Genomic DNA, 25,572 nt, shown 5'->3' with positions numbered 1-25,572 from the left:
ATAAAGGATCTCTGTCTCACGTTTATTGACTCTTAGCATGAAAATCAACTTCAGCATTACCCAAAGGTGGTTCAGTGTAATCTAGGTATAAAAATGTTCCATGGTATACATTTGTATGGGTCCGTTTTCACATTGCTATAAAGATACTACCGGAGGCTGTATAATTTATAAACAAAGGAGGTTTAATTGACTGACCATTCTGCATGGCTGGGGAGGCCTCAGGAAATTTACCGTCACGGCAGAAAGGGAAGCAAGAAAGAGAAGCATGAAGGAGGAACTTCTAAGCACTTATAAAGCCATCAGATCTCAGGAGAACTCACTTTCATGAGATTAGCATGGGGGAAACTGCCCCTATGATCCAATCACCTCCCTCCTTTGACACGTGGGGATTACAGGTCCCTCCCTCAAAATGTGGGGATTACATTATGAGATGAGATTTGGGTGGGAACACAGAGCCAACCCACATCAACATTTTAAAAATTGTGAGAGAGAATCTGGAGGGAAATTGCAATAGCATGCTTTTAGATATATTGAGGTTGGCCACTCTTGCTGAAATGTTTTTTGCACAAGTTAATTTAAATGATCATTTTATTTTGCATGTGTAAGTACTACTGGCTGCGAAGACAAAAGTATCTTTCCAAACAGTGTTTGTTCATACCATGCAACATTATACGGACAATGAATTACACAATTTGTATTATCAAATTTAAAGTTTTTGGTTTTTTTTTGAGTTGAGGGTGTAAGGAAACAGGAATTTATTAATTTATATAACTCCCCTCATTAGCCAATTATAAAATATATGTTGATTGTTTCAGCTGCATACTTTGCTTAGTTTTAACTTGATAAATCCGTTCAATTTGGCTAAGTAGTGCTACCATGCTTACTGTACTACAGTGGTACCATGCTTACTGTACTACAATTTCCGACAGAGTGAGTGTTACAATTGAGTTTACAAATTGGATTCAAAATGCAAAACAAAATATATAAAATTGTTTAAAACAGCAAGAAGCTCATCATGTTACAAGTTCAATTTAAAAGGTCTTTTCCACTTGGGCCTGGTGGCTCACGCCTGTAATCCCAGCACTTTGGGATGCTGAAGCAGGAGGCAGGTTGAGGTGGAAGGATCGCTTGAGCCTGGGAGGTCGAGGGTGCAGTAAGCCGTGATGGCACCACTGCACTCAAGCCTGGACTACAAAGCAAGACCCTGTCTCAAAATTTAATAAATAAATAAATAAATAAATAAATAAATAAATAAAAATAAAATTGTTTTCCACTAACTAGCTCAAATATTGGAACTGCCTGAAAAACCAATCTCAAACCAAATTAATCACATCTCAGTGAAACAAAGTGAATTGTTAGTTTCATTAGTGAGTCTACTTTGAAACAAATACTTCCTATTGTTCTCATTTCAAATCACTGGATCCTGCTTAATGAGGGCATTCCTTGAATTCACAAGCCAAATTGTTTGAGTTTTTTGTTTGTTTGTTTGTTTCTTTTTAACTTTGATCATTTGTAGCTATTCATCTGGGTCAATAAAGAATACTTTGACACTCCACAACCAAAATTCAATTACTCTGAATGTATGTTTTTTTCCCCTGTAGCAATTATTTACTACATTGTGCTATGTATTATTAGTGACTTTTATATTTGGTCATGTGGATATTTTACTAGCTGAAATATATTACATTTGAGGATAGGAACTAGGTACTATCCTTATGTGCATACATTGGAAACTTATGACACCTGAAAATGTTGAAGCCTTCTTGTCACTTTGGGGGAAGCCAGTGGAGGGCAAACCCAATATGCTAAGAATAGCAGAGTAGAGAAAGTGATAGAATCTGGCTCCTTCATAACATTTTTGGAAAAAGCGGATCATGCCGTTCCTGATGTTGCCCAACACTGGCCATTCAGATTCATGCCTTATATTTCTGTAGCGTTCAGGACAGTTTGAATATGGATTATCTGTTAGAATTGAAATCATCCAATTATGAATACAGTATTATTATTCCCAGTTACAAAAGAGAAAACTAAAGCTTATAAAGAATAAGCTGCCCAAGGTTACACAGTCAAGGAAATAGCATAGTGAAGACATGAAGTGGAGTCTTTGTGACTACATCTAGGCTCACTCCACCCCTCACCCCCAAATACACACGATTATCCATTTAACAGAACTCTTTCCCTATTCTTGTTATTAATATGATCTTCTTTCCTATGATGACGTTCTTTTTTGTATCCCTGCCTCTTTTTCTCAGAGGAAGAAGTGTCTCTCTTCCTCCCTATGACTAGGCTAGCCTTGCATCACCCCGTATGTTCTTGCTCATATCCTTTCCGCCTTCTTTGGGACTTTGTCCTATCAATCATTCCAGCTCTTGAATTGACTATTTCTTTTTACTTCAGCATCTAAATAAATTCATATCATACCTAATCCCTGCTCACACCCTTTCCCTTGATCCTGATAACTCTTGAAGCTACTCTTTATTACATTTAGCAAGAGACTTATAGAAAATGCAGCCTATGTTTGATATTTCTACTAATTTTATCTTAATTAAAATTGCTCTCTTAAAAGTCTCTGAGGGGAAAGAGACATTGCAACTCTCCCTATCCAAAGGAGGAAGAGATGATATAATGATGTGTCACAGGCTCTATTGCTGATTGGGTCATAGTTACTAGTGGGCAGGGTCAGTGTATGTTAAAAGGTCATCCATCCCTCATGCTTTATTGTGCTTCCTGCTCCTTGTCTCTCTGTAGTGGCAGATCTAGACAGGGCACTGGCCATTGGGGTATGGTGACCATCTTTTCTTATTTCCCTCCATTCTTGTCTCCTTCCTTTCATCTTTTTCCTCCTCCTCTTTAGAGCAAGTCAAAGAAAGCTTCTTGCAGGAAGTACTAAACACCCAAGTATCTCTTATACCTCATAACTAAGCCATAGGAGCCATACTTTACCTTTGTACTTATTAATAATATAATATCTTTATTCTGATGCTGCTATTGCTTATTATACATACAGAGAGGAGGAATATTCAAAAGGATGGGATTCTGGCATTACTAGGTATCGTGAAGAAAATGCCATCAAATAACATTCTGATTCTTAGCAGTCACCATTCATTGACTTTCTCTCTCTCTCTCTTTTTTTTTTTTTGAGAGAGGGTCTCTCTGTTGCCCAGGCTGTAGTGCAGTGGTGCAATCTTGGCTTACTGCAACCTCCGCCTCCTGGGTTCAAACGATTCTCCTATGTCAGTCTCCCGAGTAGCTGGGATTACAGGGGTGCGCCAACATGCCCAGCTAATTTTGATATTTTTAGTAGAGATGGGGTTTCACAATGTCAGCCAGGCTGGTCTTGAACTCCTCACCTCAGATGATCCACTCACCTCGGCCTCCCAAAGTGCTGGTAATACAAGTGTGAGCCACTGTATCTGGCCTTTCATTGACTTTCTATAATAAAAGTCCAAGATTTTCCATGAGTTTTCATTCTCTTTGATCTCTGTATAATATAATTGATTATCTTAGCCAGTTCTTCCTTCTTGAAATGGTTTACTTGTATTTTATGCCATGTTAACTTACTAATTACTTATGGCAACTCAAATATGTTGGTTTTACTGCCAGCATTTATTCACCTGACTTCTGGCAAAATAGTACATCAGATTTCTGATGGGAAAACCTCCTATAGTCTCAGCCCATGTAATTTACCTTCACTCACAGCTCATGATGTGGGTGTTGATTGGCCCTAGCCTGATCATCAAACTGTAATCTCCCAGTCTGCAGTAACTGGGTCAGGAATGGGTCCACGACTGGCAAATCCAATTAGATACAATATAAAGTTTGCTAGGGCTTTGGAGAAAGAGGGTCTTTCTCTGTCCTTTCAGACATGAGTGAAAAATTAGGCTATTTGTTGCTATAAAGAAATATCTGAGACTGGATATTTTATAAGAGAAGAGCTTTAATTGGCTCACGGTTGTGCAGGCTGTACAGAAAGCACAGCACTAGCATCTGCTTCTGGAAAGGTCTCAGGAAGCTTACAATCGTGGTGGAAAGCAAAGGGGGAGCAGGCACATCACACGGTGAAAGCAAAGGACCAGATCTCCTGTGAACTCAGAAGGAGCTCGTTTATCATCAAGGAGATGACCCAAGCCATTCATTTGGGATTCACCCCCAGGATCTAAATACATCTGGTCATGCTTCACCTTCAACACGGGGGATTACATCTCAACATGCGATTTTGGTGGGGACAAATATCCAAAGTATCTCAGGTATAAGGCTTGGAGTTTGCTGCAGCCCTTTGAGCACCACATAAAATTTAAGAATGGAGCCTAAGGAGTAAGAAGCAGAGTGGAAAAATGGACCTCTATGTGACATCCTAGTGTTTTTAGTCCTTTATCCACCTACACTTGACGCCAACTTATTAGAGACTTTTCAGATTCTCACAATAGCTAATACATACTCCCTGTTTCCCATTATTTTTCCCATCCCATTAGTTTGATCTCGATTTTCTAACTCTTGCAACCAAAACAATTCAAAAACAAACAAATAAAACAACAGTACATGTATATGTATCTTACTATGTACATACACATGCATATAAATGCATAGAGAAAGTTCTGGAAAGATACATTTCAAAGTGGTAGAGGTGGTTATCTCTGGCGAAAGGGGTCTATTATGGTGGGAAAGATGATTGAGAAGGGACTTTTGGCCTTTCTTTATTGTTAGACTGCTTTGGAACATGTTCCTGGAGGTTGTAAAGCAAATGTCCTCAAAGCTGGAGTGTAGTGGCACGATCTCGGCTCACTGCAACCTCTGCCTCCCTGGTTCAGCCAATACTCTGGCTCAGCCTCCCGAATAGCTGGGATTACAGGGGCCTGCCACCATGCCCGGCTAATTTTTGTATTTTTAGTAGAGTCGGGGTTTCACCACGTTGGCCAGGGTGGTCTTGAACTCCTGACCTCGTGATCCACCCGCCTCCGCCTCCCAAAGTGCTGGGATTACAGGCGTGAGCCACCGCGCCCGGCCTCCAGTGCCTTTTTTTTCACGTCACATTTCTTTTCAAATGTAACCTGACCGCAGGTACATAACTGTCCTAATATGGAACAGAACTTTTTAAGTACTTTCTTGTTTTTTGACCTCAAAGCTGAATTTCAAGCAAGGGATGCTCAGGAACCAAGATGTTCACTACACCAGCTGAAACAAAAAGTAGTTTATTTCATCTCAGCAAGAGGGAACTGCCAAAGTACCAGAAGCTTCTCATCTGCGGAGCCCTTCTCTTCAGAAGCCTTGGGAATTGGTTCACCACCAGGGGGCGCAGTTTTACTGTACCGTGGTACGCCGCGGAAGAGGCGCGCTCTCACCTGCAATATTGTCCGAGGTCTGAATATTAAAGAGTTCATTGCTGCCGATCTAAAGGCTCTCTCTGTTTAACTGATCCCTGGGAATGACAGTAGAGCCTTGCTTTAAAGCCAGACGATAAAATTTAAATAGTTAAGCCCTCTGGGTTCGTTAGTTTATTTTCCTTGTTGCTGGCAAGGAAAGTGCTATATTGTAGAGATAATCGTGACTGATAATCAAAATGAAAGCAGTTCTGACAAATTCTAATATAAGTTTTTATTGAAACAGGAATCACAAAATCCTTTTGTCTAAAAGGAAAACAGTTTTAGCTGCATGAAAAATAGGCCCCAGGCTAAGAAAGCTTTTGCTCAAATAAGGGAAATAAAAGAGCAGTGGAATTGTAGGAAGAGAATCCTATGATGCTTGACTTTTTGCCCTCAGCCTGAAGAATGAAAGCAAATCAGAGGGACAAAACATCTTTAGCAGTCCCCGCTACTAGGGAGGCTGAGGCAGGAGAATCGCTTAAACCTGGGAGGCAGAGGCTGCAGTGAGCCGAGATAGCGCCACTGCACTCCAGCCTGGGAGACAGAGCAAGACTCTGTCTCAAAAACAAAACAAAACAAAACAAAACAAAACAAAACAAAACAAAACAAAAATCTTTAGCCCCTAATGCGGAACTGTATAAAGTAATTTAAAAACATTTAAATTAAAGGGGGGGAAAACCCCAAATGAACCAACAACTGTTCATTCACTCAACAGTTAAAAAACTAAGTTGCAAATCATGTCATCTTTGCTTTGTTTCAAGTAAATGAAGCTGTTAAAACAATGCCTCATGGAGGGCAACAGTGGGGATTCTCAGGAGAGAAGATATCCTACCTTTTGGTTAGCATGTTGGGGCAGGGAGGTGGAGACTGCCTGCCGAATCAAAAATCAGGGTCTTGGGTTTTCTTTCTGTTACTGGGAATTACAAGTTACATGAGTGGAATGCATATTGTGAATTTTCTTTTACAGGTCAGGGATCCATGGAAGGAGGTTTGGGATTCACCACAGGAGATAGTTTATCTCTGTCCTCAAAGAATCAAATGTACCATTCCTTTAAAATAAGCATACATTGAGGAGGGACTGGCGATGAGAGTGGAAACTAGCTATAGAAATGGGAGAATGCAGCCCTGAATTGCTCCAGAACAAACATTTAATGCCAGAGAAGTAGACCACGCTGGGTAATGTCACAATACTATAAAAGGAAGGGTACTTGCTAGGTCGTATTCTAGGATATTTTTTCCAGCCCTATCTCCAGGCTGCTGGAAGGATAGTCAGGCTGGTTTAGGTGCTCTCTCCCTACCCTCCAAACAGAGCAAACATTCTGCGTGGCTTCCAGACTGCCTGGTGGCATCGCCAGATTGGCTTGCTCCACCGCTGCAGCGCGGAAGGCAGGGTTAATTCCATACAGTTGCCAGAGCCCTAAATGAGGGAGCCTAGGTCAGAGGTCGCACCCACCGGAGGGGGCGGGGTTTAGGGGTGCGGGGCGGGCTGAGCCTGGCTCCGCCCAGGGAGGGGGCGGGATGCTTCCCGTGCCCCGCCCCACCGGCTCCGGGTTGCACGTGACCCGCGGTTCCGCCTCCCGCCCGCTCCGCAGCGCCAGCTCGGCAGGCGCGGGGCGTGAGTGTCTAGTGAGACCCGCCGGGCTCCAACTCCGCAGCGCCGGAGCGCGGCGGGCAGCAACTTTCTCCCCGGAGCGGCCGTGGCGGCGGCTGCTGCCGTGGCAGCCGGAGCGGAAGCCGGGAGGAAAAAGGCGGCGGCGGCGGCGGTTGCTCCCGCCGGCTCGGGCTGTCCAGCTCACTGAGACTGCCGGCCAGCGGAGCCGCGTCCCCCCGGGCAGCCCCGGGCCCCTGCCCTATGTCCCGCAAGGCGAGCGAGAATGTGGAGTACACGCTGCGGAGCCTGAGCAGCCTGATGGGCGAGCGGCGCAGGAAGCAGCAGGAGCCGGACGCGGCAAGCGCGGCCGGGGAGTGCAGCCTCTTGGCGGCCGCCGAGTCGAGCACCAGCCTGCAGAGCGCGGGCGCGGGCGGCGGCGTCGGGGACCTGGAGCGCGCGGCGCGGCGGCAGTTCCAGCAGGACGAGACCCCCGCCTTCGTGTACGTGGTGGCCGTCTTCTCCGCGCTCGGTGGCTTCCTGTTTGGCTATGACACCGGGGTGGTGTCAGGGGCCATGCTGCTGCTCAAACGGCAGCTCAGTCTGGACGCGCTGTGGCAGGAGCTGCTCGTGTCCAGCACGGTGGGGGCGGCTGCCGTCTCGGCGCTGGCCGGAGGTGCCCTCAACGGGGTCTTCGGCCGCCGCGCTGCCATCCTCCTGGCCAGTGCCCTCTTCACCGCCGGCTCCGCGGTGCTGGCCGCGGCCAACAACAAGGAGACGCTGCTCGCCGGCCGCCTGGTCGTGGGACTCGGCATCGGTGAGTTCGGGCACCGCTAAGGGCGCACGGGACCCCAGTGTCACCGCCCTTGACCCTGGGTGTTGCGTGCCTCTTGCCCATCGGGGTCCTCGTCGGGTCTCGCCGGGTCAGAGAATCCTTCACTTTTCTGGCCTCTAGAGCTCATCTCTTTGTTGGTCCAACCTCCAAGGCTCTCCCGGGAGGTGGGGGTTTGAGGGTGGTGGGTCACTGTAGTCTCCCTCGAGCCCACGTGGAATCTTTGATCGCCCACCGACCAGTCAGTCCGAGTAGTTGTTGCCTCTCAGCACTTCCAGTAACCCAACTGAGCCCCAGCTTTTTCCTTGATCCAGCCTAACCTGATGCTGCTTCTTGAGCTTACGAGGGTCTCTATTTTCCTGCACTGTCCCACCTTCCTTCTCCACTGCTAGCCCCTTTCCTTTTCTAGGGCTCCCAGCCTGCAACCTAGAGCGTCGTCAAGTTACATTGAGATAATATTTAGAATTAAGTAATTCCGGACTCTGAAAGGTTTATTAGCTACCCCTGCTCTCTTTCCTTATCTAGCATTTGTCTTTAAATGACATCTCCTTTTGCTTTTATGCTTTTTCTGTTGCCTTTCAGCTTTCATTCTTTTCCCAAGTGAATTCCATTCTCCTCTGTTTTTCTAACTTTTTCATTTGAATCCTTTTTTATCCATTCTCCTCTTTGTTTTGCCTCTCCTGCTTTCCAGTTGGGAACCAAATTATCTATTAAAGGTCATATTCACTTCCTGAATTCATTTAGGAGGTACTCCTCCTGTGGATAAATGCCCAGCAAGATAAATGATTGGAATTTACTTCAGAAATGAAGGCATTAATGTTCTCCTGGCATTGATTTTTTTTCACCCTGGTTGCTGAGCAGGGGAGGTACAATTGGCAAGTTTTTGGCAGAGGGAAGCCATTTGGAATGTGCGCAGTATTATTAGAAAGCACTTTTGAGGGAAAGTGGGGGGTTGTGACTTAAATCTCACTAGAATTTTTCTAAGACACACCGCTGATGCTTTTTTAATGTTTCGTTTCATAATTCAGTTTTTTGTTTCCCTTAGGGTGCTGTTGAAGTATTTCTTTCCTATGGCTGGGGCTTGATGAAAGCGCTTTAAACCTGGGGCTGCTGGTGATCTGTGTATTCACCACTTGTTTCATGTTTGTGCTTTTCACCCTTTCTCTGTGGGTTCTGAAGGGAAGCAAAGGCCATATATTCAACTCCACATGCAGGAACCATGAGCCTAAAACCCAGCTCGCTGCACTTTATATTCAAAGTTTGTCAGTAGTGACCTTCCTTTTGCTTGTTTATTGTACTATTAGGAAAGGTAGGGCAAAGCTCTCAGTAACATATTAAGTTGGCACAAAAATGTCCAAAGTGACCAAAAAATCCAGCTGAAATGAAACCTCTTTGTATGGAAACTACTTGCGCCTTCAGGACCCTTCAACAAATAACCTGTTAAGTGACCACGATTCCTTTCTCAGCATTGTCTGCTTGGGACATCTGGACTTTTATTGTTGCTTCTGACATAGAAATAACATCATTTTAGGTAGCAAGAATTGTTCTGTCAGCCTGAATCTTTTCTGTAATTTTGAAATTGAATCATGCTTTGTAGAACTCTCTAAATGAAGCTTCCTAGTGTTTTGCTATGGCAAGTATTGGTTAAAATTTTGGATATTATGTTTAGTCTTTTTATCTGACCTGCAAATTGAGCCCTGTTCTGTGTAAGATCTCCTTCCAGATGTTGTGGGCAGAATAGTGAGAAGAATGTATTATACTATAGTAAATGTAGCAAGGTGGGACAAAAGCAACGTAGAACATGTAGAACTTGCTAAGCTTTATAACAGAGGTTCTCAGAGATGGCTGATGAATTCAGAGAGGGTACAGTTATCTTCAACAGAGGGAAGCCAGAAGCTCTTACCAATGGAAATGGTATGTTGACATGTCAGTATTTTAACAGAAATGAGGAAGGGACCTTCTAAGCAAAGGATGAAATGGGTAAAGGAAGGAAAGCATAGCACATACTCAGGGAATAGGTGGAAGCAGCAATAGAGGACAAAGCAGGAGATCAGATTGGAAGTGTGAGTGTGCAAGAGCTGTGGAGGCCTCTCTGTCGTGCAGCCTCATTCTGTGGTCTCTGGGCTGATTGGTTCGACAGAGAAGCCCAGTTTAGGTATGGTCTCCATTCAGTTCTGGTGTAGCCCATCTCACTTCCAGAAACATACCTCTCAGAATAGAAGCCCTGAGGCAGTTTCTTAAAAGCCCTCTTCATTTACAAAATGAAGAATGTTTTAAGATCATAAACAGGCTTTGAAACAGGCCATGTTCAAAACAAAACAATAATGAAATAAAACCACTTCAAATTAGGATCTATGCAAAGCATGTAATTATACAAATAAAATCATTAAAACTTAAAAGATCACTAGCCTTCCAAAAGAAATCACAAGTGTGTGTTTTTTTTTGTTTTGTTTTGTTTTGTTTTTAAGGTACAAGGAAATGGGTTCCTAACATGAGCATTTTTTGAGGGACATTAAATCAGTTTGCTTGTTTGGTACACTAAATCTGGATTAATTTTATGCTATTGTTTTTTAAGTAGTTAAATTTTATGTATAGTCAGGGATTTGTTGTTTTGTCCTTATGATATTTAGTAAATGTTGATGAATAACAAAATGTGGCTGATGCCTTTTTCAGACAAGTTTGCTGTAAGAACTTCTTTCCTCCACATGTTTATCTGTGGTAAAATATAGGCCCATGTGGGTCAGAGATTTCTGTTCATTTTGTTCACTGATACATTCCTGCCACATAGGAGATACTTGTTGAAGAAATGAATGGTGAGAAGAAACAAAAAAAAAATCCAAATTTAATTGCTGGTCGAGTAGCACTTTAAGTTAGTTTTAAGTTCTTTTCAAAACACAAAAATAGTGCATTATCAAAATACTTGAAAGGCCGTCTAAAGGTTTTGGTTGTAATAGTTTAATGAAATCATTTTCTATTCAACACTTGCTAATTGAGCTTCTGTTATTGATCCTGTCAGATATGGGGCAGGCAGTAATTAGATAAAAACCCCACCCTGGAGGTGTTCATTCTGTAATGGAGTAGAAAGATACATAAACAAGCAATTAAAATAGACATTTCTCTATAGTGTCAGATGACACACAGAAGAGTGAGTGGTCAGTTGATTCTTTTAAGGGAAAAGATGGAACACAGGATTGAGGAAAGTTCTACAGTGGAATATTCAAAGTAGGGTTTGGAGAGTGAGTAGGTATTCAGCAGATGATGTAGATGAAGCCAGAAAAGTGCTTGTTTAGTGCTTTAGTATGTGCAAGACCTGGTGGTAGTACTTTATACATATTACCTCATTTAATCTTCCTGAGTCTGGGAAATGGGTCCCCTTTTTTAGAGTGTGGAAACAGTTAAATGGCAAGGTCACTGATTACAGAGGCAGGATTTAAAAAAAAAACCTTGAGTCTTTTGCTGTATTACCCTACTGGACATTTAAGGTGGAGTTAATAACTGGTGTAAAGGCACAGGAAAATCAAAGCAGTGTTTGAAGCATAGGTAAGTGAGGGGTGGTGATGGGGTGGTCATGAGACTGGAATGTTTTGGGGGGATTAGGCTGAATATGGTTTATTTGGTCCTGCCTATGCAGGGAGAGCTTTTAGAGGTTTTTAACAGTAAATAATATAATCAGATTAAACATTCCTTGAATCTGATATGTGAGGGTTTTTGTTTTTCCCACTATGCTTTTAAGTTCTTTTAGTTTCTTCCTTAAACCTTCTCATGTCTTTGAAATTTTGGGTATTAGCAATCCTTTGCTGAGATGGCTACTATAGGATGGGTAAAGCATAGCATGTGACCATGAATTACTGATATGGGAGGAGTCAGTGGACCCTTCAGCAGAAACCTTTGCAGAGGTGAAGATAGCAGGGAGTAGAGTGTAGTTATTAATAAGTATTCAATGAATTGCATAGTAAAAGACTTTAAGTATCAGAAGTCAGGGAGACGTGTATTTGTTTTGATTTAAGGGTTCCGTTTTCTTGACTGGTTGTAATAAAATTACCGAGTGCCTGTTTTAAATCGGGCATTATTTTGGGTTTTCTTTTCTTTTTTCTTTTTAGTTCACCAGAGGCATCTTTGTTTCCTCTAGTTTATTTTTCTCTTGTACTTGAGTCCTGACACTATACTTTCTCCATTTCGCTGCCTACTACCACGACCACCTGAACTTTTTAAACGTGAAAAGTCAAATTTGAAATAGGACATAACTTTTCCATCTCAGAAATGATTGTATTTTAACAGTGTTAATCTTTTTTTTTTTTTTGATATGGAGCTTTACTCTTGTCGCCCAGGCTGGAGTACAGTGGTGAGATCTCGGCTCACTGCAACCTCCACCTCCCAGGTTCAAGCGATTCTCCTGCCTCAGTCTCCTGAGTAGCTGGGATTACAGGCACCTGCTCCCCAGGCCCACCTAATTTTTGTATTTTTGGTAGAGACAGGGTTTCACCATGTTGGCCAAGCTGGTCTCAAACTCCTGATCTCAGGTGATCCGCCTGCCTCGGCCTTCCAAAGTGCTGGGATTACAGGCATGAGCCACCACGCCCGGCCCAGGGTTAATCTTATTTTGTATGTTCTTTACATGCAATCCCATTTTCAGGTGTTTGTTTAGCAGTATTGTACCTATAATCAAGGTTTTTAAGTATGGTTAGTTACAACAGGATTGAAGAATATGAGTTTGCTCATTTGCTTTATTTATTTTCTATGACCATGTATCTCCAATGCATAACACACAAGAAATTGTCTAGAAAAGACAAAGTACAAGAGCATAGTACTATTAACACTATTAACATGTACACAGTCAATGAAAAAGCATCCATTAGCCCTTTCTCCCTGGTGTTGGCATTTATTCTACTGCTCATTGTAAGTGGTGATTTAGGACCTGTGTGGGGAATATCAAGAAGTCTCTAAATTTGATAGTCACCAGTATTCAAAACCTTTCCTGAGAATTGACATACTAATTTATACAGCACTGGATTCGTTGAATTAATCTTAGATTTACATCAGTTTCTCCTGTGTCAGCCTCTTTCAGGACTTCCTCTACTGGAACACAATTTGTAGCTGTAAATTACAGCTTGTAATTAGTATATTATGGCCTGTTGAATAATACTTTTAAAAATACCACATTTTTGTTTTTCAAACAGCATTTGAATTCTTCCTCAGTGCAAATGAAATGTAAAATCTTGTTTGATCAAAAAGTGCAATGTTGAGATCAGTGTCAACAAAGAATGTCATTTAAGGTAAGCATAGTTGGGCGGAAGCTCCTAATTTTCAAATAGTTAATCAGCTAATATACAGTTTTGAGGGGAGGTGCTCAGATTTGTTTTTTTCCCCTACTCCCCAATTTCTGTCTGTTTGGTTGTTTTTGAAGGCAGGAATTCTGTATTGGATTTATGCTCCCTACTGGTATGAAATTGACACATAAAATAAAGCCTCCTTTGACTTCTTGTATTTCCTTGTTTTATACACACTAACAGCTTTGCTCCCTCCCCTTTTCTGTCTGGCAGCGTAGGGACTGACACTGCAGTTATAGTGAGGATTATGATCTAATTGTGTTTGCCTAGTAGTATAGCAACACCCTCTTCAAGTGACTTGTCAGTAAGATAATGTAAGTCTGTTAACATGAGTTATGTGAAATTGTTCACGTGACTTCCTTGGAAAACATTGTGCTTTTTCATTCATCCCTTTTTCCCTCTTCTGGATTATAAACTTAAAGTAAGAATACACTCAAAGTTAACTGACTTCACACTAACATCTTTGGTTTGAACACCTTTAATGATGTAGAAACCGCTAAGAGAACTGAACTAGCAAGCAGTTGTTGCTGTCTTTACCCAAAATCACCTGAGTCTAATTTTCTTTTTCTCATATTGAGCTTGGTTCCTTTGTACATGTTTCTTGTCTACACCTTTTTCCATTTCTTTATCTTTCTTTTTCCTGTGACCCATTAGAGTCCGTAAATAGTAGCAACACTTCTAATAGCAGCTATTGCTAATAGTATCAAAACTTCCGTTGTCAGGAGGAAAATTCATACTCACCAGAAAAGCCTCAAACATTTTGCACATATAAAATTTAATTTCTCTGGTTGTAGAGAGAAAAAAAAGTTTTACAGGGACTTCTAAACTCAAGAGTACTACATGCTTTCTAGTTAGGCCTTTTATTAAAGGCCACTATTTGAAATGGTGCGGTCTGCAGCATATGTCCAAGGCCACATGGCGGGAGCATCATTTCACAGCAGGGCCAAGCACCGTGGCATCTGGTCACCAGTGAGCAATGGCACCAGTGTTCTTCTGATTTTAGTGCCGCCCTGCCCTGCACTGGAAGGAGTCTAGGAGTCCATCCTTGTGGCAGGGTGTGGATTGGCCATCAGCTTAGCTGCCAGTGCCCTGAAAATAGTACCTAAGACTTGTTGAATGCTTACACTTCTAAACATTTTGCACATGCTAATTCACATAGTCTTCATAATAACCCAGGGGGATAATACAGTTACCTTTGTTTTGAGATAAGGATATTTAGGCAGAAAGAGATGAAGTAACTTTCTCAGGATCACAAAGCTACTGGGTGGGGCCGGCGTTCAAACCCAAGAGGTCTGGCCTCCCAGTCTGTGCTCAACCAGTCTGTGACACTCACTCCTCCCTGAAACTGGCATAATTCTTCTTTACCATGCTATATCATGTGGACATTACTTTTATTTGTTTTAATATAGATTTTTTTTTTTTATTGTGGTAAAGAACACATTACATTTATACTCTTACCCATTTTAAGGTGTGCAGTTTGGTATTGTAGGGTATATTCACATTGTTGTGCAACAGATCTCTAGAACATTTTCATCTTGCAAAACTGAAACACTGTATCTATTAAAAACAAATTCCCCAGCCTCTCTTCCCTATCCCTTGGCAACCCACCTTTCTGCTTTCTGTTTCTGTGATTTTTACAGCTTTGGATACTTCATATAAGTGGAATCATGCAGTATTAGTCCTTTGTTGGCTTACTTCACTTGAGGTTCATCCATGGTGTAGCATATGATAGAATTTCCTTCCTTTTAAAGGCTGCATAATATTCCATTGTGTATGTGTGTGTGTGTATATATATATGCACACTCATATATACATATGTACACATATATACACATATATATGTGGCATTTAATCTATCCATTCATCTGTTGATGGACCTTTGAGTTATCTCTCCCTCTTGGCTGTTGTGGATATTGCTGCAATGAAGATGGGAGTGCAAACATCTCTTTGAGATCCTTCTTTGAATTTTTTTGGATATATACCCAGAGTTGAGATTGCTGGACCATGTAGTAGTTCTATTTCTAATTTTTTGAGGAACCTCTATCCCATTTTCCATAGTGGCTGCACTCTTCCCAGTGTGGGGAAGGGCAGAGCTAAAATTGAGAAACTAGGGTTCCAGTTTCTCAATATGCTCACCAACATTTGTTGTTTTCTTTTCTTTTGACAGTGGCCATCCTAATGGATATGCAGTGATATCTCATGGTGGTTTTGATTTACATTTCTCTTAGGATTAGTGATGTGAAACATTTTTTCATAGACTTGTTGGCCACTTTTACCTTTGTATATCTTCTTTGGAAAATTGTTTATTGTATTTTCAAGTCCCTTACCTATTTTTAATTGGTCTATTTCAATTGCTATTGAGTTGTAGAAGTTCCTTATGTATTCTGAATATTAACCCCCTATCAGATATATGACTTGCAAATGTTTTCTTTCATTCCATTGGTTGCCTTTCACTGTTTATTGTGTCTTTTGGTGTATAGTTTTTAAATTTGATGTAGTCCTGTTTGTCTGTTTTTGCTCAACACACACCCAAAACTAAAACTGTTGGAGTCGTTTGTCATGCCCCTTGAGAGTAAGCTTTTTGGAAATTCTAATAAAATACTAGATTTTACTTCTAGGAGTATGTCATTTTTTTCCCTGGAATACATTCTTTGTGAAAATACATAATCTTCATTTCCTGTGATATAATGCTTTTTAGCAGCTTAGCAGAGGCGCTATAAAAAGTGGACTCTAAAAGCCCATTCTGTATGCCTATATGTGTATATGCTTGCATTCACTCAGTAATTAGGAACATTAGTATTTTCCTTAGTTTAAGTATGAATTCAAGGCAGTGCAGAGAAATTAGGGAAATTAGCACTGTTAGTAACAGTGCTGAGATTTAAACCCAGATTTCTGATCAAGAACCAGTGTACGCCCCACCTTTCTATTATATGATAAATCCAGTTTTTGATTGTGAAAGCTAAATATAGTCACCATAATGCTTCCCAAATTAGTATTAGTATTTAATGTGCTAGCAATGAAAATCCCAACACGATACTTTCTAGAATTTCACAAAATGATTGTAATCAGATTGAGGGAACAGTAGTAAGACAGTAGTTATAGACAGAAGTAATTACTGCAAAGAAATAATATGTATATGATATATAGGGTATACAATATGTATTATTAAAACCAGAATAGGATGAATGGAACAGAATCAGAATTCCAGTGATAGATCCAACTGTTTAGAAGAATTTAGTATTGAGCAAATAAGAGGGAAAAGAAAGAAGCAACTGAGAAGAGGAAATAGGAATATGAATTTAAAATAATGTAAATGAAATTTAGGTCTCATATTCTCTGTAGTATGTTGATTTAAGAGTCTCTAATTTTTTTAATTAATGGAGTGTTTTTTTTTAATCTATATTGATGACATCTTTTATTATAATTTTTAAAACCTCAAAGCAGAGATTTTAAAAGTGAGGCAACAGATTGGAAAAATATTGTGGTAAATTTATTTACTTAAAAGAAAATATATTTATCCTCAAAGTATACTAAACAGATTGTTTACAACAAGAAAAATACAGTTAGTAAATAGACTCTTGGGAAAGTGTTAAGCCTAGTTACTAATTAGAGGTGAAAATTAAGAGAACACCATACTTACTAAATTAGCAAATTAAAAACTCAGGGCTGGCCGGGCGTGGTGACTCACGCCTGTAATCCCAGCACTTTGGGAGGCTGAGGTGGGTGGATCATGAGGTCCGGAGATCGAGACCATCCTGGCTAACACGGTGAAACCCCATCTCTACTAAAAAATGCAATAATAATAATAATAATAATAATAATAATAATAATAATAATAATAAAATTAGCTGGGTGTGGTGGCGGGCTACTCAGGAGGCTGAGGCAGGTGAATGGCATGAACTTGGGAGGCGGAGTTTGCAGTGAGCTGAGGTCGTGCTACTGCACTCCAGCCTGGGCGACAGAGCGAGACTCCATCTCAAGAAACAAACAAACAAAAAAACAAAAACACAAAAAAAAGCTAAACAAAACTCAGGGCTAAATTGTTCCCTAGGAAAATATGATTTTCTGATTGTAAAATAAATTGGAATAATTTTCTGTAGAGAATATTCTAGATGAAAAGCTGACATGTTTAACATGCTTCTTTCATTTGTTCTTCATTCAACAAGTTTATTTTGAATTACTAATATGTATTATATACTGTGCTCTTGCAGTTCATTTGTAAAATTGCTAATAATTCTTTGATCTGGAAATTTCACTTGAGGGATTGTAATATAAGGAAATAAAGAAAAACTCATTTTGTTTAAAGGTATTTATAGATGTGCAATATGTAATTTTAAAAAGCTAGGAGGAACCTCCAAGTGCCTAGTGATTGGGAAATGATTAGTTAGACCACATCACATTGACATTAAACACAAAAACGTCTAGACCTTAGATACATATATCCCGCAAATATTAAGCCCGAAGAATAGAACCTAGTTGTATGGACACATTGATTGCAACTACCTAAAAAATTACATTTGGACATGGAGTTTGGAAGAAGGAATAAAGGTGTATGTTTAGTTTACATGTGGCACAGGGCATTTACATTTTTTTTCTTTTCACTTTAGATCATTGTTCTACTTCACATTCACATTTTTGTTTTAAAAGGCACAGAGACACACATAACAAAACACAGCAGCAAGATACTTTTTTCCAAATTAGATTTTACTTCTTATTCTGTGGAAGGACATTTTTAGGAAATAATGACAAAAATGTTGTAATCTAATCGTATAATATCGGTGTGAGTGTGTTTTTTCCCCCAGATTTTTAACTCATTGCATGAATTAGCAAGGTCTCATGATGTACGAAGTACATTTCTGGGATCTTATTATTGTATGTATCTCAGGAAAGTGTCTTGCTTACTTTATGGCTGAGAATGAGAGCTTCCATGGGCTCCTGTCCCACACTCCCTTCTCTCTTTTGGGTTTCCTCAGCTGTTCCTGCCTGGGCCTTGCACAGATGCTGTCTTCTTTCTGTTTCTGTAGATGAACTGGCAAAGGCTTCTCCCTGTCTCCTATTCAAAGCTGTCATCCCAACTCTTTCTCTTTTGTCTAATAAAATTTCTCCTTCTACTGAGTTAGTCCTGTAAGCATGGACACATGCTGTTGTTATTTTTGCAGTCTTTTTTTTTTATTTTATTAAATTTATTCATTTATTTTTTAAATTATACTTCAAGTTCTAGGGTACATGTGCACAATGTGCAGGTTTGTTACATATGTATACATGTGCCATGTTGGTGTGCTGCACCCATTAACTTGTCATTTACATTAGGTATATCTCCTAATTCCTAATGCTATCCTTCCCCTCACCCCCTCCCCACAATAGGACCCAGTGTGTGATGCTCCCCTTCCTGTGTCCAGGTGATCTTATTGTTCAGTTCCCACCTATGAGTGAGAACATGAAGTATTTGGTTTTCTGTTCTTGTGATAGTTTGCTGAGAATGATGGTTTCCAGCTGCATCCATGTCTCAAAAATTTTTTTTTCTGCCCCACTTTATCTTTTGGTTACTATCCTGTTTGTCTCCTTTTCTTTACATAAAACAGTTGCCTATATTCCTTCTCCGTAGTTCCTCTCTTCCCCTTTTTTCTGAACCCTATCCAGACAGGCTTTTATCCTTACCACTTAACTGGTTTTGCTCTTATCAGCTTTACTGTGTCCTCTGTGTTGCTCAGCTCAAGGGCTGTCGTCAGTCCTACTTGTCTTACCAAAGGCATTTGACACAAGTAAATCGTGTCTTCATGGACCACTTTCTTTGGCTTCTAGGACACCACATTCTCCCAGCTTTTTCTGTAGGCTGCTCCTTCCCCCATCTCCTTTGCAGATTCCTCTTCATCTCTCAGACCTCTTAACTCTGACCAGCCTCAGAGTTCTCCTCTTCTCTACATTTACTCCTTTGGGAATCTCATCTTGTCTCATGGCTTGGAATAACTTCTGTGTTGCTGAGAACTCCCAAATCTAGATTTCAGCCCAGGCCTCTCTCCTGATCTCCAGATGCTTGCACCCGACTTCCCTGTTTTGTCCACCATCTCCCGCTTATCAGGTCAGAGCATTCCTCCTGGGGCTTGCACCAAAAGCCTTGGAGTTGTCCTTGACTACCTCATGTGCCCCTTATCAGGTCAGCTAGGAAATCTTTTGAATCTAGGCCCTAATTATATCTGAAATCTGTTTCTTATCACTTCCTCTGCAATCACCCTGATCCCAAATGCCACCTGTCTCTCACTTGGGGTATTGCCAGAGTCTCCTACCTGTTCACTCTGCCCTTTTCTTGACCCCTCTGCTTACTTTTTATACGTATGATAGCCAGAAGGACTCATTTAAAATATAAATCAGACTATGCCATTTCTCTGCTCAAAGCCCCTGATTAGCTTCCCACCTCAGAGTAAAAGCTAGTGGTCTGCAGCAGCCCGTGGGGTCTTGCCCCATGCCCACTTCTTTGATTTCATTTCCTACTGCTTTGCCTTCCCTCCTTTTCCAGCTGCCCCCACCTCTAGGAATACACTAGACATCCTTCCAGGCCTTTTTGTGGGTGGTTTCCTCTGCTGGGAAGCCTCTCCCCAGATAACTGGAGCACTCTTTGCCTTTCTCTCTTGTGTTTCCTCAAGCATCTCTTCTTAGCGGTATCTTCCTTGATCATTCGGCTTAAATTGCAGCCCCCACCACTGATTTTCCCTGCTTTATTTTTTCTCTATAGCAGTTTTCACTAGCTGAAACACTTAATTAGTTGTGTTACTTATTGATTATTTTCTGTCCAATAGAGTGTAATCTCCATGAAGGCAGATTTTAATTTTTCTGTTTTGTTTATTACTATTCCACCGTTGCATAGTGTAGTGCCTGGAACGCAGCAGGCATCCAGTAAATATTTAATCTGTAGATAACAACTAAAACAGTATAATCCTATGGAATAATTTTGAGCTGAGATTGGATCAAGGATGTTGTAGGAAATTTGTGTAGTGGATGGAAGTAATTAAATGTTCTCTAGGGTTGCTTCTGGCACTACTCTATGGTTTCAAACTTTTTAAAGTGGTTGGGAGAAAATGGGTATTATTTTTAACTTCAATTAAGATTTTTAAGTCTAACATTGTTTTCAGTGCCTGCAATGAAATGGGTCTCTGCATGTATCTAGGGAGCCTAAACAAACGAAAGTTGATTTGTGTCTGAAAAATGATCTGACAGACGCTCAAGGATGAACTTGGAGTAATTACACTTTGATGTGACAGTGAAATCAACAGAAATGCAAACTTATTACATGGGATATATCTTTTCCACATGTTAGTAATGCTCTAATGTCTCCTCTCTTTCCTGGCAGACAGATTTGTGGGAAGAGGGATTACTGATTCACACAGTTGCATCTTTGTGTTTGAACCTGGAATTAAAGCAGGAGTGGAAGGGCGTTGGAGTCATAGTTCACCCAGACTGTAAAGAGGCCTGATCAGTTTTCCCTGACCTTCACGTCTTCTGTCTGATGACTCAAGTTTTCAAACTTTAGTGAGTCTTTCTCTTGGAGAATGGAGATACGGACTTGAAATCTCCTCTTATTCTCTCCTTAGCAGCCAATCCATGTTTCAGATTCTATAATACATTTCACTAAGTAGCTATTGAGTATCTGTATCTGGCCAGGCACATTGTGGCTTGGGATTCAAAAAATAAGACAGATTTTATTTTTCATTATGGTCTGATTATAAATTTAGGGGACAAAAAACATGTGTAAGTATAAAATGATGTGGTAAGTTTTTAAAGATGATATTACATACATGGAATTTAAAAAATAAGTACCATAATCTTGAGATTGATCTGATCCTTTTAAATGATCCGGATTTTAATTCTGGATGGGGTTACGTTTCAAGTGAAGGCAATCTGCAACTCTTCATAGCAAATGGAGTGGCACTCTCACCAGTCCAAACTGTGATGATTAAAACACTGGTCTTAATATTGCACTTTAAGCTTATATTTGAATATGAGTGCTTCACATAAATATGGAAACTTACATTGTCAAGCAAAATGATTAAATTATGCTGTGTAGACTTGGCTTGAGCTACATTTCCTGGTTTACCGTTTTGAGTTTTTAATCTTACAAACCCCATAAACCCTCTATACTTATGAAACCATTCTTGCCACCCCAGACAGACCTTATTATGCCTTTCTCTGTAACACTTCTATTACTGCCCATAGTGATACTCATATGTCATTAATACAGACAGTAATAGAAAAATATATAAGACACAGTCATGCAGAGGAAGGTTGATGAGGTCTACCTGGAGCTGGCAAGTCAGGTTTTACAAAAACCTAATTCATAGAGTTATTGTATAGATTAATTGATACACTATTTTCTGTTAAAAGCTTAACATTATTCCTGATGCTTAATACATGCTCAGAAAACATTAGCCATTATTGTTGTAATTAATTTGAATTTTTCTTCCCATTTTATCTCTGTTGGAGGCAGGCATCAACATTTTTTGGGTTGGTGAATAAAACCAGACTGTCCTGAATTAAGTTTTCCTGGCACATGTGTAATTAAAACCTCTGTAGGACTTTAATTGGCATATTAGATAGTATGAGTACAAATGAGTGAGTTACCTCATTTCACCTTTATAGTTCCTGGTTAAAGAGAGAAAGACATTTTGAAATTTTCATAGTTCATAATTTGAACCTTGAAATTTAGGATTGTACAAAAAGAAAGGGAATTTAATGCATCAAATATATGACATTCCATTATTCTTTGTTGCCAGTAGTTGGCCAATTTCAACTTTAATAGAAGTTTAGCCTTTTGTAATAGTTTGTAAAAACAGCAAAAAATTTGAGCAATAAGCTTTTAATTTTAGATTTCCTTCTTATCCTGTAGAATAAAGTTTTAGCAGTAGTGTCAACATAAGTAAATTGTAAAGAATCTAATGACATTCCAGTGAATGAGGATACAATATTTTTGACCTACTGTACAAATTACAATTCATAAAGTGAAATTCAAGTATCTTATTTTGCACAACATAAAGTTCAGCCATGTGCCACATAACGACATTTCAGTGGAGGATGACCACATATAGGATGGTAATAAGATTATAATACTGCATTTTTACTGTACCTTTTCTATGTTTAGCCATGTTTATACACAAATACCATTGTGTTACAGTTGCCTACATTATTTAGTGTAATAACATCCTGTACAGTTTTGTAACCCAGGAGCAGTAGGCTATAGCATATAGCTTAGGTATGTAGTGGGCTGTACCATTTAGGTTTGTGTAAGGACACTCCATGAAGTTTGCAAAATGTATTCCTGAGAATGTATCTCCGTGGCTAAGCAATGCATGATTGCATTTGTGTGTGCACATCTTTAATAAGAATATCTTACTAAAGATTCTGAGGCAGTGACTTTGTTTACTTTTTCATAGGTAATATAAAATAGACAAATCTAAAGGACTTTATTTATTATGAATGAATAGTTCTTGAGGCTGAGGAAGTAAGAACCCTTTTTTAAAAAAGGCTTATAGCCTGATTAAGGAAATCATGAATGTTGCAAAAGAAACACGTGACTTTGTTACATTTGTTTGGTAATTATGTAGTTATTTATTCTGTGCAAGAGATCATTAGAGCCTGGATTATTTTCAAAATTTTAGTTTCTAAATATGACATGCATTTTCAAATAAAAATGTGTATATATATTAAGAACACGGAATTATAGTTATTAATAAGCATTAAAACTTTGCCTATGGATAGCTCCTGCTGTAGTTAATAGTTACCTTTTATTTGCTTTAAGTGAACATCTGGCTGACTTAATCTAACTCAAAATAATTTTTAGACATAAACTCAAAGCCACTGTCAGTAAATTTTTCTTCATTTTTAAGCAGTCATGAAGATGAGATACCCAGAGATAAGCCATATGAACGAATAGTGCCTTAATTGTTCAAAAGGGAATGAATTCTAGGAATTAAGATGAATAAACATGACTAGTTTCCAGCAAAATTATAAAATATTAATGAAGATTTAGAAGCATTTAGAAAAGAGTGATGATTACTAGGAAGTTTTGTGTGTTCACTAGAAATATGCCTTACTAAACTATTCTCATTTGTTTTTTCTTTGAAAGCATTTTTTTGGTGAGTAGATTAGGAAAATTCTGCAGATAAAGCATTTGGCACACTCCTCTTTCACTGAATATATTCGTAGAACATTTTCTTTGTGTTAATAAGCAAAGTAAGGGAGCAAAATAAACTTTAATCTTGTGGGGCATACTGATGACAAATAATCTCTGAAATTTGGGAAATTAAAAAAACAAACAAACATGGTTTAGTAGGATGCCTTGTCAGGGTTGAAAAGTGGGCCCAGAAGGTATCTACTGGGGTGCAACCAAGAGCTCAGTCCTTCAGCTCTGTGCTTATCAAATCCAGGGAGCCCAGAGCAAGCTAAATGGCTATTACGCTTGATAACGGAGCTAATATTAAAAATAAGATACTGGAATGCTGTTAAAAACCAAGAAAAGTTAAAATTCATAGGAAGTGTATTTATAATATGTATATCTCTGTATATTTTACTTTTTTTTTTTATTATACTTTAAGTTCTAGGGTACATGTGCATAATGTGCAGGTTTGTTACATATGTATACTTGTGCCATGTTGGTGTGCTGCACCCATCAACTCGTCAGCACCCATCAGCTCGTCATTTACATCAGGTATAACTCCCAATGCAATCCCTCCCTCCTCCCCCCTGCCCGTGATAGGCCCTGGTGTGTGATGTTCCCCTTCCCGAGTCCAAGTGATCTCATTACTCAGTTCCCACCTATGAGTGAGAACATGCGGTGTTTGGTTTTCAGTTCTTGTGATAGTTTGCTGAGAATGATGTTTTCCAGCTGCATCCATGTGCCTACAAAGGACGCAAACTCATCCTTTTTTATGGCTGCATAGTATTCCATGGTGTATATGTGCCACATTTTCTTAATCCAGTCTGTCACTGATGGACATTTGGGTTGATTCCAAGTCTTTGCTATTGTGAATAGTGCCGCAATAAACATACGTGTTCATGTGTCTTTATAGCAGCATGATTTATAATCCTTTGGGTATATACCCAGTAATGGGATGGCTGGGTCATATGGTGATTCTAGTTCTAGATCCTTGAGGAATCGCCATACTGTTTTCCATAATGGTTGAACTAGTTTACAGTCCCACCAACAGTGTAAAAGTGTTCCTATTTCTCCACATCCTCTCCAGCACCTGTTGTTTCCTGATTTTTTAATGATTGCCATTCTAACTGGTGTGAGGTGGTATCTCATTGTGGTTTTGATTTACATTTCTCTGATGGCCAGTGATGATGAGCATTTTTTTCATGTGTCTGTTGGCTGTATGAATGTCTTCTTTTGAGAAATGTCTCTTCATGTCCTTTGCCCACTTTTTGATGGGGTTGTTTGTTTTTTTCTTGTAAATTTGCTTGAGTTCTTTGTAGGTTCTGGATATTAGCCCTTTGTCAGATGAGTAGATTGCAAAAATTTTCTCCCATTCTGTAGGTTGCCTGTTCGCTCTGATGGTAGTTTCTTTTGCTGTGCAGAAGCTCTTTAGTTTAATTAGATCCCATTTGTCAATTTTGGCTTTTGTTGCCATTGCTTTTGGTGTTTTAGACAGGAAGTCCTTGCCCATGCCTATGTCCTGAATGGTATTACCTAGGTTTTCTTCTAGGGTTTTTATGGTGTTAGGTCTAACATTTAAGTCTCTAATCCATCTTGAATTAATTTTTGTATAAGGAGTAAGGAAAGGATCCAGTTTCAGCTTTCTACTTATGGCTAGCCAATTTTCCCAGCACCATTTATAAAATAGGCATCCTTTCCCCATTTCTTGTTTCTCTCAGGTTTGTAAAAATCAGATGGCTGTAGATGTGTGGTATTATTGCTGAGGACTCTGTTCTGTTCCATTGGTCTATATCTCTATATTGGTACCAGTTCCATGCTGTTTTGGTTACTGTAGCCTTGTAGTATAGTTTGAAGTCAGGTAGCGTGATGCTTCCAGCTTTGTTCTTTTGGCTTAGGATTGTCTTGGCAATACGGGCTCTTTTTTGGTTCCATATGAACTTTAAAGCAGTTTTTTCCAATTCTGTGAAGAAACTCATTGGTAGCTTGATGGGGATGGCATTGAATCTATAAATGACCTTGGGCACTATGGCCATTTTCACGATATTGATTCTTCCTATCCATGAGCATGGTATGTTCTTCCATTTGTTCGTGTCCTCTTTGATTTCACTGAGCAGTGGTTTGTAGTTCTCCTTGAAGAGGTCCTTTACATCCCTTGTAAATTGGATGCCTAGGTATTTTATTCTCTTTGAAGCAATTGTGAATGGAAGTTCATTCATGATTTGGCTCTCTGTTTGTCTGTTACTGGTGTATAAGAATGCTTGTGATTTTTGCACATTAATTTTGTATCCTGAGACTTTGCTGAAGTTGCTTATCAGCTTAAG

At 39.8% G+C, this 25,572-nt stretch overlaps 1 protein-coding gene across 1 annotated transcript in view; it reads left to right on the top strand.

The window, feature by feature from the left end:
* The first annotated feature begins 6,955 nt into the window (after positions 1-6,955).
* The window catches only part of SLC2A13 (solute carrier family 2 member 13), a 379,496-nt gene continuing 360,879 nt past the window's right edge, over positions 6,956-25,572 (top strand). The window contains exon 1 of the mRNA XM_023182832.1: positions 6,956-7,765. Within this exon, the coding sequence (XP_023038600.1) occupies positions 7,213-7,765 (553 nt within the window). The 5' untranslated portion in view covers positions 6,956-7,212. The remainder of the gene's footprint in view (positions 7,766-25,572) is intronic.

The sequence above is a fragment of the Piliocolobus tephrosceles genome, chromosome 10 (genome assembly GCF_002776525.5).
Source record: "Piliocolobus tephrosceles isolate RC106 chromosome 10, ASM277652v3, whole genome shotgun sequence".
Lineage (NCBI taxonomy): Eukaryota > Metazoa > Chordata > Mammalia > Primates > Cercopithecidae > Piliocolobus > Piliocolobus tephrosceles.
Note: the sequence above shows the minus strand (reverse complement) of the source record. Positions and strands in the feature narration are given on the sequence as shown.